This window comes from Plectropomus leopardus, chromosome 21 (assembly GCF_008729295.1).
Source record: "Plectropomus leopardus isolate mb chromosome 21, YSFRI_Pleo_2.0, whole genome shotgun sequence".
NCBI lineage: Eukaryota > Metazoa > Chordata > Actinopteri > Perciformes > Serranidae > Plectropomus > Plectropomus leopardus.
Window position 1 is genome coordinate 24,827,919 of NC_056483.1, and position 13,430 is coordinate 24,841,348.

The window sequence follows — 13,430 nt, forward strand, 5'->3', positions numbered from 1 at the left end:
CTTAATCAGCTGGGGATATAGTGTTGCAGTAAAGTTTATTTTCCTATGTATTCTTTACATTATAAATGATTGGTTTAACTTCATGGTTGGCTTGTTTGATTTTAACCATCCTTCTTACAAGTTTTGTTTCAACCCCTAAATCACACAATTTATCAAAATGTATATCACAAAAAGATCTTTTTTTTCAAACAGCAATTAGGTAACTTGGGACTGGGTTAAACTGCATTGTGATAATAGCTTGTCAAAAGATGTCATTTATTTATCACTGTAGATTTATCCACATTTACATAAACCTTTAGAAGCATATAAATTAAAAGTCTGACCAGCATTTTTAGGAGAAAAGTCTGGATCAGTTCCAATTTCTTTTAGAAAAAAAAATAGTTGGGTGCTGCTTTTTAAGTGTCCATGTTTCCAGACTGCAGTCCAAAGTCTCAGACTGCAGTGTGTGTGTGTGTTTATGGTGAACCAGATGGTTAAGGTAATCCTCGGCTGTCATGTTTATAAAGTAGCTGTTCAGATGAGACTGCCTCCCTGTACAAACACAGAAATACATGAGTACCACACCTGACAAACTAAAACTGTCTTTTACTAAATTGATTTTTGATCAGCCCTGTGGTGTCAGTGGGGTGACAACAGCAGGCAAAATGTCCTCACCAGTGCAGACTCTTCCAGCCATACTCAAATCTGATATCTGTGAGGAAAGACAGTCGCCTCCTCCGATAAATTCTGGGAAGCGTCTGTGCTCTGACACTCTGTGATCTATAACTGGGCCTTACATAAGACAATCAAGTGAGAAATGAATCGGGGAGTGAAATGTGATCATCTTATTAGACATCCAAGAGATTAGATGCAAGGTCACACACGCACTAAGGCCTGCAGTGGAACAGCACGGCACTCACATATTATATAACACACACTTTGACATGAGGTGGTTGAAGGCAGAGAACGCTGCAGTGAAGCTTTCAGCTCTGTCTCACTGACCTCAGAGCAGCAGTGCTCGGGAATGTCTGTGAAGGCTTAATCCAAATCACTGGACTGAAGTCAAACTCAAGGCATCAGCCTCTCATCTGAAAGCTCTCTTTACTTTAAACTATTGGCTGACAACACTGAGAATGGCGCTATATATTTCAGCTACCAAACAAATGTAGAGTTTTGACGTCTTCAGCCTCCTGCAGACTGTGGGATTTTTGCAACCTCATAAATTTAGTGCAGCTACACTCTGAAACATGGATCTTAATAAACTTGGGTAGGACATCAATCTACCCCTTGCTACAGGGAAATTGATGTGTGTTGTGTTAATTTTGCAACAGGAGCTTAAAGTAAGTAGTAGCATCTACTAGCATTTAGCAACGTGGCGCTGATCAGCCACATTTCTGTCATGATGGTGAGTTTATAATTGGCTTTAGACAGAGAAGAAGGTATTTAGCAACAGCTGATTATCAAATATTAGCATACTAACATGCTAAACTAACATTGCCTGGGTCAAGACCTTGAAAAGTTGACCGATTCATCAAGCATAGTGGTATGAAATATCTTCAGTTAAAAAACAAGTGATCCAATGAGCACCACAGAGAGGACCAGCACTGTGTTTCTCAAGTAGTGCTCTTTTCAACTGGATTTTGGATTATTGCAGAAAATAAGCTCTGTGTCAAACAAAAGTTAATGATACATACACTTTTTGTTTAGCAGGACAATCTTCCCAAATGAACAGCATTTTTAGCAGTTTTTAAGTTGTAATCCAACTACATTCAGTTGCGTTACCACAGCTATGAGGCTGTAAAGCCGTGTTTGGCACGTGATGACATTCTGAAGTCTCATTTAGCCACTTGTTAGCAACTTCCTTTTGAAACACACATAAAAGTGTCATCTGTTTATTTGAGAACAGCTTCTAACCAAAAACACATTTAAGAACACACACTGACATAGAGACGAGGGAACCAGAAGTGCTGAAATGCTGACTGCTTCCCGGGTTTTAGGACTCATTACTGAGCACTCTGTAGACAAGATAGACGCTGCTGTCGAGGCTGTTCTAAATTGACATGTCCTCTTAATATCACCTGACGCTGTATATTTTTTTCAAGGTATTCTCATAATCAGTTCATACCTTTTCCTTTCCTACCTTTTAATATACATGAATGCACCCAAATTTGTGCATATCCCGCAAATTTGAAAGGCTGTGATCACATGACCAATGTGCAGACGGGAGTGGTCCCGAGCAGTGATGAGACATGCTGCTGTGGTGGATCCCTCACAAAACACCAGACTGTGCATGTTTCTTTTCCTAAACCTACCCTTAACTGTACATTAAGAAAGTGATGTCATTTGTTGGGCAACTTTTTTTATATGATATCATGGTTGTGTGTTTATTTTTGTAGGATATGACATGTTTGGGGTTTTTCCCCTGCTCCTCTCTTCAAAACCCCATCAAAACTATATTTTGGCATGACTACATATTAGTGTGTCATTACCCCTCAGGAACTGTTTTGGTCATTTTATGTCCTTTTCAATCTTCATTTTTTAAAAATTTTGGCTGTGTTCATGCATATGGCATAAATGTTGGCCAGATTATGTATTTTTGTTTAATCTTGGAATTTCCAGCTCAGCTCCTACATTAAGTCTAAAATACAGTGTGGACACTAAATAGTTACATTCAGACTGTTAAGGTCAAAAAATGCTCCACTGAAACCCATTCAAACTGACATTTTTGATCCCACAGCCATCAAAGCATAAAAACATGCACTGTATTATTTTTGGGTGTCATTCTGGGCTTTAGACTCGGAATCTGTCATTTTGACTATTTTCCACCTGATGGTGTCATTTTCACCATATTTAGCACATGGATAAAATACATGCTATTTCCACTAGGTGCACTGTCACAATCAATGTTAATGCTAATCATTGATATATCTCAGACTGTGATCATCAAAAAAATCTACTTAGCATGCAGTATATTAAAAATATATATTCTTTTTCATCTAAATCATAGTGGCATCATGTGAAAAACCTGGCATTCAAAGGGTTAAAGTTTTGAAAATAAATGCATATTCGATATTTATGATTTACTGTATAATATTTTTCAAAGCTTGACTTTGAAAAGTGCATTTTGTGAGTGTGTAACATAAAAGAACCCTAAGGGTTAAATGATGTTAGATTCAAGGGGATACGTTGGTTTCTATGGTGAGCACCAATGTTGATACACATGTAGTCATCTGAATGAGACCCCAATAAAATTGCTGTTTTTGGATATGCTTGTTATCATTTCCTTGCTTGCTACAAAATAAAAGTCTTTTCACTTTTTTCTGTTTAGTTCGAACCCTTTTCTCATCTCTCTTCTGTTGCTGCCATTACATTTTTTCAGCTTTCTTCCTTTCTAAGGCGGGCTACCATGATCCCTGTCTCTGTGTTTCTCTCACTCAGTGCATCAGTTTGCCCTAGATGTGTGTTGGAGCTCGATCAAATGGATGATTCATAATTGATAAGTTATTCCGTAGCCAAATTTTTATACAACTAGGCTAATATTCACACTGATTGAAAAAAACAACTTGATAGTAATTCCCTTCTTTGCTAAGCATGAGTTTTGCATGAAAGGGATTTAAGTCTTGTCCCACACTGACGCCTGTCCTCAATATCGGCTGGTTGAGTTCAGCGATTGAAACAAAAGTACAAGCTTTTAATCTAAGTTTTACACTATTTATAATTTGGCCATGCCCTATAGAAGAAAAACAAGTTCAGTATAGATTTTGACCTCCAACTTTTAACTTCTTTTGGTAACTTTCCACTGTGGATTAGGGCTGAGGTTTGTTTTCATGAAATACATAAAACCAGTCACGTATCACTCTCCATCAACTCCCACTTAGTTTGGAGCACACTGTGATAGCAGCTCTCACTGAAAATAAAGTGAAAGGTGTCGTGGGATTCTCCCCTCTCCCTCTGACTGGATAAATGTATCTGTAGCTGCTGGGTCAACAGCTGAAGCAGCTGCTTTCAAACTGATGCTGCAGCATTCTGGGTGCATAAGCACTTTAGGCTGAATATGATTAGCATAAAAATATTACTCAAATGTTCAAACTTACAGAAAAGAGCATTTGGGAGAAAGAAGTGGGATTGCACAATGCTAACTGGCTCTGACTTCCTGTATAATCGGTCTTGGCAGCCATGCAATAACTAGGAAATAGAATTACTTCAACATGGGATCATTTTACTCGTCGCTCAGGCAGCTGTCTGAGAGACAATCAGCAGCTACAAAAACCTCACACACACCTTCAGTTCTCTTTTGCCCAATTTTCCTGTCAGCTTAGCTTCACCCTAAATACCCATCCCCTTTTAAATTGACCCTCTGAAACCTGGATCACTTTTCTTGTATTGCTTTTAGACACCTTTAACAAACTATTTAACACTTTCCTTGCCATTGCCAAGATATTCCATCAATCATTGTTTTCACTATTAGTATAGTAAAGAGAGCTGTTACAGATGTAGTGCAACAGAACAGCATTTCTGTGTCCAAACATGCAGAGAGGTCTACTAAACAAATGTCAATATAATTTCATTTATCAAGCCCATTATGACAAATCACAATTTGCCTCAGACGGTTTTACAGCACATGACATCCCTCTGTCCTTAGACCCTCACATTAACCAAGGAATGCCAGAAACCGACCCCCAAAAAAAAGAAAAACCTATAACAGGGCAAAATAGTTGAAACCTCAGGAAGAACAACTGAGCAGGGATCCCTCTTCCAGGACAGACAGACAGGTAATAGATGTCATAAAAAACAATTAAATTACAGCAGATGGCAAAATGATGTATAGGAAAGAGCAAGAGAAAGAAACCTTTATCGCAGCTGTTCAGACATTCAGCAATGCTATTTGTCAAAAGCAACAAGAGACACATTTAGCGACTTATTCAGATAATCAGGGAATAAGATGGAATGAATTAGCATGTCTTTGCACGTTCACTGCTCACAGTAACCGCAGAACACTGCTGTCAGCGGCCGTCAGGCCAGCATGCGGGACAGGCAGGACGAGAGGAGACGATGCTCGCAGTGTGAGTTCAGCTGTAGTGAGTTTCCAGCCCAATTATGTTGAAAGAATTGATAAAAAAAATTGATTCCTGCCAACTCCCAACAAGCAGAAAAGAATGTAAATATGCAGAGTTCACAACAACGCTGTTGCATAGGGACTGTTCTAAAGCTGTAGTGCTTAAACATATTAGGGAATGTTCCACTATATTCACGATATCGTAAACAGAATATTATTTCCATTATCATTTTTGTATAATTCAAGTTGACATGAAAAAATATGAGGAAAAAAATGCAAAAATGCTCTTGAAAGTGACTTTCTTGGACAAAAATGTGATATTCTCTGCTTTTTCGCTTGTTTTTTGATGAAAATGCACAAATTCAGGTGTTGATGAAAAAGAAATGGAAGGTCCTAGAATAAAGCATTACAGATGAGAGAGGAGGCAGACAGTGGGTTTTTTTGATTGCAGCATACTCCCAGATCTCAGCAATTAACCATGAATAGGTGTTTTTTTTCGGACATACAGTCAGAGTAATGAATGGAGGAGCAGAGTAACTCACAGCCAGGTAGAGAGCAGCATAGACACTGAGTGCCGCCTCCTTGGATGGGAAGGTCTTGCGGGCGCGCAGGATGTCATCCTGGTTTCCTGTGCAGGCCTCCTGGTGGCTGATGTAGCGCAGAGCCTGCTGGCAGCCCAGTGCCGTGTAGTTGGGCTTACAGACAGTCAGGAAGTAGGGGGCCAGGTTCCCTGTCACAACCTGGCCTGCGTTGACAAAGATGTCGACGGTGAAGAGGCCGAAGGTGTAGACTCCTGGGAAGGAAAGAAAAAAGATGTTAAGTGAGACACAGTGTGATAGATGGAGTGACCAACATCAGCAATGTTTGTGATGTCACCACTGAGAAGGTGGAGCTGATTAAGATTACTGAGCTGTGTGGGTTTTTTCTCCAGCAACCAGCTCAGCTACTGATATCATAACTCATCAGTTTAACAGGGGGACAAGGACATGGGAAGGTGGGTGCTGAAGGTGCTGCAGCACCCCCCATAGCAAGGGGTGGACCAACATAGTCTGTAAGTAGTTAGCTCTTCGGCCGTAACACATGGGCTATCTGAACAATTGTGTCACATTTTGAATAGCATATGATATGGTCCCTGTCAGAAACCACAGATACAGCATGTCATGTTTTTACCTTATTTTTTGTTGAAATTTTACATTTCAACGATGCTGTAGTTAACATGTGGTTAAGTTTAGGAACAAAGAAAACTTGGTTAGGAAAAGGTTTTGGTTTGGGTTAAAATACATGCTTTAGTTGGCACATTCACAGCTAGAAATGCCATCAATGTCTTGCTCAAAAATATCCAGTTTTGGTGGCACATTACCCACTGGAAATACCCAGTGGAAATGTCGCTCAAAAACAATCAGTTTTGTTGTTAGTTGTTCTTCAAATGTGGTTTGCAACTGATGATCATCTTGCTTACGTGTGTGCTTATACACAGTCATGCACTCATGTTTATACCAGCATGAATATGTCCAGAACCTCTTATATTATAATTATAGACCAGACAATTATTATCACAACATTTTTGGAGGAATGAAACATTATCCAGCATCTTTGGTGTAGAAAATAGATGATGGAGTGCTCAAAACAAAACATTTTCAACTTTAATATGCATAGCTAAAATGGGACTAAAGCCATATTTACATGAGAGCAGCCTTACTAAAATCAAAAAATATTTCCTTTGCATTTTTAAAAAAAACCCGCATTCATATTATGACATTGTGAAAACAGTTCTTGTGAACACGGATCTGCAAAAACTACCAAACACGCTGTAGTATGCATGCCAGGCCAGTAGCTTGTGGTGTAACTTTCCAATGACACGTGACAGAAGAACAGAACACAGGAGTTCTTCTACAGAGCAGTGAGTATTAACAAACAAGAAGACGATGGCAAATACATGCACGAGAACCGACAGCGTTTACAAGCTCAGTAGAGTCAGCAGCACAAAAAGTAAGTGCAGCCATGACGTTTCCAACCTCACATGCTCCGCACATTGCCAGTTTACATGGTGACAGAAGGGGTGGCATTTTCAAAAGTTTCAAAAGTTGGAGTTTTCAGGCCCCTAAAACACCGTTGTCCTGTGAATCAAAGGCCAAACCACAACAAAAGGCTAATATTTTATGTAATAACCATTGCCATGTTTTTATCAAGATTAAAATTAAATCAGAAAATCTTGCCAAAACAAGTGCTCACGAGTTACTTTCAGACAGTGAGGGGTTATAGCTGCTTGGAAGACAATGTTGTGTATTTCTATGAATGACACCCGGGTGCAGCTCACAACCTGCAGCACGCCATTCAGGTTACACGCCATCCCCCTGCTTTAATGAAATCTGCATGGCGTGCAGAGGTAATGGTAAAAACTAAACATGACTCTGCCTGGATGAGCAAACTCTGAAGCTGATGTTTCTGTGAACTGATCTGTTTGTTCAGATGAAAATGTCTTAAATGAGTGAACTCAGACACCAGTAAAATGAGCTCAGGAATTGTTTTGCTGGTGTGGTTTCTGTGGTTGCCTTGGTTACATGGTGAGTCATAATCATCTCAGAAGGAAGTGTCAAATATCTGTGTGTGTCCATGAGAGCAGCAGCCATCGTCTCTCCCCTCGCTTTGTCTGATCTGGACGCCACCCGTCATCATGTCTGATGGGAACACTGAAGGCAGAAGCAGAAAATACTCCCCGTTTGATGTACCATCATAGAGACTGCGTGCGTGTGCATCATACACAACATACCTAAAAAAACAACACACACTCACGCACACATCAGGATCACTTCACCCAGCGCACACAGTCACATCACTGTGGCGTCATCAGCCATTATTATCTGTTTATTACTGAGTGATTTGGTTTTTCTGTCTCATTTTGCACAGTCTAATTACTTATGGGGAAACAGAAATTATTTTCTGATCCCATCAAGTTATCAGGCCATTCTCATTCCAACATTGTCAAATACAGACACTTTGTCACACCCCTATGTCTCTGATGATAACACAAAAGGCTCCCTTTAGTGTCACGATAAGACGCACCAGGCATTCAACAAACTCCATTGTAACCCATCCACAGCATATCTGAACACTGACGGCAACTGATGTAGTAAAACGAGCAAGAAAGTCAGGTGGAAGGAAGGGAAGGGGTGGATGGGTGAAACAAAACAAGACTTTCACCAAGGAGCAGTGGTCAAGATCAGCTAAACCTGAGACCAAGTCATGACCAAGATCAGCAGTAAGAGTCCACCCTGTTCTCATTCCAAAAGTTGTCAAAAACTGCAGCTGCGGATGTGATTTCAGCGTAAGATGCAGATACCAAAAGTCACCTTTCATGGCTGTATGATATGCTGGCAGGAGGGTCAGTTGAGAACGAGGCCGGACAGAAGCGTTCGCAGTGTTATGATATGCCGCCAGACAGCACCTGATGTCGCAACCTGATATGCAGATGCTGTCGTCAGTTGAAAATGCAGCCAGACGGAACCTGTTGTGTCTACATGACACGCCACTGGAGTCAGGTTGAAACACTGCTGTTAATGATGTAATATAAGGAGCCTAAAGGTCTCTAAGGGGCGGTGGATGGGTTGACCAAACCTTGACTTTTATGTAGATCAAGTATAGGCTTCAAGGCTGAATTTGATGGGATTTTTTTTTCAGTTATGTGCCTTTTTTTGCATAATGCCTAACCACCCGTGCTGTTGGTGCCTACTGCTAACTTTGAGCTTTTGTTGACATCCCAGGATTGGTCGCCATGTGCTTTTGTTGGCTTAACATAACATAACCATGTGCTTTTTTTCATTCAAACAACTGGAACTTTCCAAACTGATCTGAAAGTTCAATACTCCCAGAAAAGCACCCAGAAAACATATTTAGTTTCTGCTTCATTCACCTCTTGTGTTTGTTTAGTCATAGAAAACAAGGGAGATAAAATCAACTCTATCATGCTTATCCAGTGCTTGACTTCTGCACAGACAATTCTGTGATATTCATGTGGTCTTCACTGATCTTGAAATAAAATCTAGCATCCTCTTTGTCTGATACCATAGAGTGAGTAACAATGCATCAAGTCCGAGACGAGACCTTCACAAAGCGGTCTTGAGACCAGTCTCGAGTATTATAACACTGCTCAGGAGCCGCAGTTTGTGTCCCACATGAAGCTAAAAGTCTGCATTGTTTTAATGTCACATTTTGTAATTTTGGTCGATTGTCTCTTACTGACATCACTCCTGTGACCTGTTTACATCACGTGACGTGACAAATGTACGTTTTTAACCCAAAACATGAGATTTTTTTCTAAACCTATGCAAGTTGTTGTTTTTTTTTTGTTTTTTTTTCAAAACCCAATTCTGACCGGAGATTTGCAGCGAGACAAAAAAAGTTTTGGATTGTTACAGAGAAAACTTGCAGGCCTGTTTTAGCTCAAACAGGCCGGGTGATGGTGTCAGCCCAACTCAGCTGGTAAAATGCAACCCATTCAACAGCCAGCTGGCTTGGCGTGACGTCCCCTGGCCAACTTGGACAGAAGTGGACGGCATTTTCACAACAGCAATCTCTGACAGCAGCCCTCCATCCCAGCTGAGTACTCCATCTCCATCCCCTGGGATTAACCCTTTGAAACTTGAGCAAATGATTTCTCTAAAACAAGAGAAGAAGGCAATGAGCAACAAAATAAGAAATTATCCAAAAATCAGGAAGAAAATAGTAAAAAGTAGAAGAAAATTACCTGGGAATTAGTAAAATAAAATAAAGAAAGCTAAAAAATATTAAGGCAAAAAGGTGCTTAAAAATTTTATTAATTCTGTAACATAATTTTAACCCTTTGAAACCTGGATCGACATCAGTTTTCTTGTGCTGTGTTTAGACGCCTAGTGCTTGACTTTTTGAAAACTGAGCAAATTGGTTTGTTTTCGTGAGAGAACACGAAAAAAAGGTCATCAGCAACTTGGCAAGTAATAACCAACAAATTACAAGAAATGTTATCTAAAAATGTGTTTTAAAAAAGAGGAGAGGATTATTAGAAAACAATCAGAACATTTGGATAAGATGTCCAGAAAGCTGTATCTATAATATCATTTTTAGATTTAAAATTATTTTACTCAAAATATAAAATATATACAATACATACATTTTTTCAACCCTTTTTAAGGTTATTATCTTGTCTGTTTTTTTCTTTGTCTTTCTTTGTATAACTAATTTTAAAAAAGAGAAAATTACCTGAAAATAACTATTAAGGTAAGTTTCTTGTAACTTTTTTAAAAATTTTTTTTACAAATTTTGCTAAATTTTTTGACAATGTCACATTAAAGTGTCTTATTGTCTTTGACCTAAGTTTTGAAAGAAACCAAACCATATAATAATTGTATATTTTATTCCCTAGCTTTTTTTTCATTTACATTTTATCCCTAGATTTACGTAAAGAGAAATTATTTTCTAAATCTCCTAATTTTTTGCATTTTGTGCAATATTTCTAACCAAATTGCTCATTGCCTTTTTTCCTGTGTTACTGAAAAAAAATGCACCAATATTCTTAGTGGTGATAGGTTAAATGTTTGTGAAAGGCATCTTGAAGCAGCACAAAAAAAAGTTTTGTTGCTCCAGGTTTCAAAAGGTTAAAGCAAACCATGACTGTTTCCCAACAGTAACCATGTTACAGTGTGTTTCAGCTGATGACCTGGGGATGAGACAGGGTTGAAATGAAGAGCGGCAACTGAAATGGTCACTTCTGTAATGGAAACTTGTGAGTCAGTGTGTCTGCAGTCACTCCTGTCCAATCTCCTAAAAAAGACACATGGTGTTGAGACGGCAGCAAAGTGCTTTGTAAAACATGGAGGACGGGACATAAATCATTCAACCAGCTTGTATTTGCAGTGTGACGATTCCCTTTAACACCAGAGGAAGACTGCTCATCCCACAGCAGAGAGCTGCTCTCCTCTCACTGTGACGCTGCATAAAGCAGGTCTGCTGCCTGCATCCTCACCCGTACTAAACACACACACACACACACAGGTGCCATATACTGCTCTTAACCAAAGCAGCCAGGCTTTACGTCAGTGTGATTGAAGGGCTTTAACAGAAATAATTGCTTCCCTCCTACGAGAGCCCGGCCCTCTGTCACACTAAATTACCAAACAGGCGCTTAGTCAGACAACTCTCTCTCACACACACACACACACACACACACACACACCGAGAGAGGTGTTCGCCACACCAAAAACACACACACACACACACACGCACACACATGCTTCCAGGGTGCATTATTTGCCGAGGCAACAACAGCAGCTTTTCCAATCACTGTCAAGTGTTTGTGCTGCTGCAAACTCATTTCAGCCGGCCAACTTTGAAGCGCGTTTAGCTGGAAGACATTCATGAAAATGGGCAGCGAGGCGTCACGGCTGTTGAGCAAGGCACGTCTTTCGCCTCCCCCGCACAAGTTCTTGTTTTAAATGTCGCCGTGGAAGTCACCGCCTCTCCCTTCCTCGTTCCTCATCAGGCGCACAGAGCAGCGGTGTGAGGCTCCACATGCTGACAGGTCCATTTCTTAACGAGCATCAAATAGGTTTTGTCAAGCGTTGTGTGACTCACTCGCCAAGCACTCGGTGTACGGTTCCAATGCTGTCCCACTTTCTGCAACACGAACGCAGAAATGTGGGCACTCTGTGTTTTACAGACAACTTACACTCACTAGCTAACCCCCCCTTCCTCCTCCGCACCTCCTCATCCTGTCGAGCTTTGGGAGCGCAGAGAGGGACGACCAAAATTGCTTATTAGAGCATAATCTAATCTAGTTTGCCTGCTTCAAACAATGATCTGCTGCAGAGCCACTTTGGAGCCATGCATGTGTAACTGTGCATGCTTGTTGGGTGTATTTGTTCCTCCAACGTGTGCGTGTGCAGGTGTGTGTGTGTGTGTGTGTGTGTGTGTGTGTGTTTTGGGGGGTGAGCAGGGTTGAAGCAATGCACCTCTTGTTTGATCCAGTGCCAGCGTCTCAACAATGCTGCAGTGTAATGCACAGCCCAGTCCGTCTCAAAGTTATCACGGTTTCCCAGACTCCCTGTTTGCTCACAATCACTTTGACACGCACAGACTCACAGGTAGACACATCACAACAGCGGGCTGAGTGAGCGCTGAATATGAAGATGTGCCTAAGCTCAATGTCACAGAGCCAGACACAATGAAATAAAAAATAATGTGCATTCATTTTAGTAAAAAAAGATCTGAATTTTGAGTTTTTGTTTCTTTGAGCATTCACGTAGAATCAGTTGTGTTTCATGTGGTTTATCTTGCACCCTGAGAGGCATGGTTGGGTATGGGAAATTTTCAGTTCTTAAAATCTGTTAGCATGAAGAAAATACATGGAGCACAGATGCAGTGTGAATATCTGCCACAGCATGCCCACAGCGCAGAGCATCCACTATAATCACCTGGAGCGGCTACAGTGACCATGGAAGCCGTGCTTTGCCCTGCTCAAGTTTTTTCGCAGCTGGTCTTTTTTTTTATCCATGCGCGTCTCAACAGCCCTCCAACAGGTAAACATGACACAGAACTGAGTAAATAACAAGCACAATCTGTCCACAAATGATTCATTGAAACCTCAGCAAATTGTATTTATTTCTTTCAAAAGCATAGCAAGACATGGCTCAGAACTGAGCAAAACATTTTTTTTAATAAAGTTTTCCAGACATTTTTCCCTAATTTTTGGACTTTTTTCTAGTAATCCTTCCCCCTTTTTCTAAAACATTTTTTTGGGTAAAATTTCCTGCAATTTGTGAACCATTTCCGACCAAGCTGGCCATTGTCTTCTTTCCTGATGGTAGTAAAAGAAGTCAGACCAACGTGCTCAGCTTTCAAAGGGTCATTTAGCTTGTACAAGGTGTCTGAATGCAACACAAGAAAACTGATGTCAGTCTGGGTTTCAAAGGGCTTATACCTTGTAACAGATCCATATACTTAACAGCCAATGGATTTTAATTTTGAAACGAGGAAATCTAAATCCACAAATGAACTGTTCTCTGACTACTATTTAGAAAAAGGTAAACGACTAAGCTGTTGCTATCTGGTCATAAATATATCTTCGGAAGATGCAAGACTATGAGACGTAAGATCTCATTTGTCCCTGCTACCACTGGCCTCATCAATAGCATCATGTCATTTTTCAGTCCCTTAAGTATATTTGCATTGTGTGTATTGTTGTGTGTATGGAACTTTTGCTTCCTTTCATTCTCTGCTGGCTGTAACACAGATTGCCCCTCAGGGCAATAAAGTGTGCTTTGACCTTGACAGGAGCTACTGGGAGCTCAGCTCCCCTGAAAGAGACAAGAGCTCCCAGAAAGTCTCATCTGAGCAAAACCCCAAACAAATGATGCAGACAAAC

The 13,430-nt window shown here is 40.4% G+C and overlaps 1 protein-coding gene across 1 annotated transcript in view; it reads right to left on the minus strand.

Annotated features, from left to right (window-relative positions):
- LOC121960829 (phospholipid phosphatase-related protein type 5-like) overlaps positions 1-13,430 on the minus strand; it is a 165,536-nt gene that overhangs the window by 34,690 nt on the left and 117,416 nt on the right. Inside the window, exon 4 of the mRNA XM_042510702.1 lies at positions 5,578-5,828. Coding sequence (XP_042366636.1) covers positions 5,578-5,828 — 251 coding nt within the window. The remainder of the gene's footprint in view (positions 1-5,577; positions 5,829-13,430) is intronic.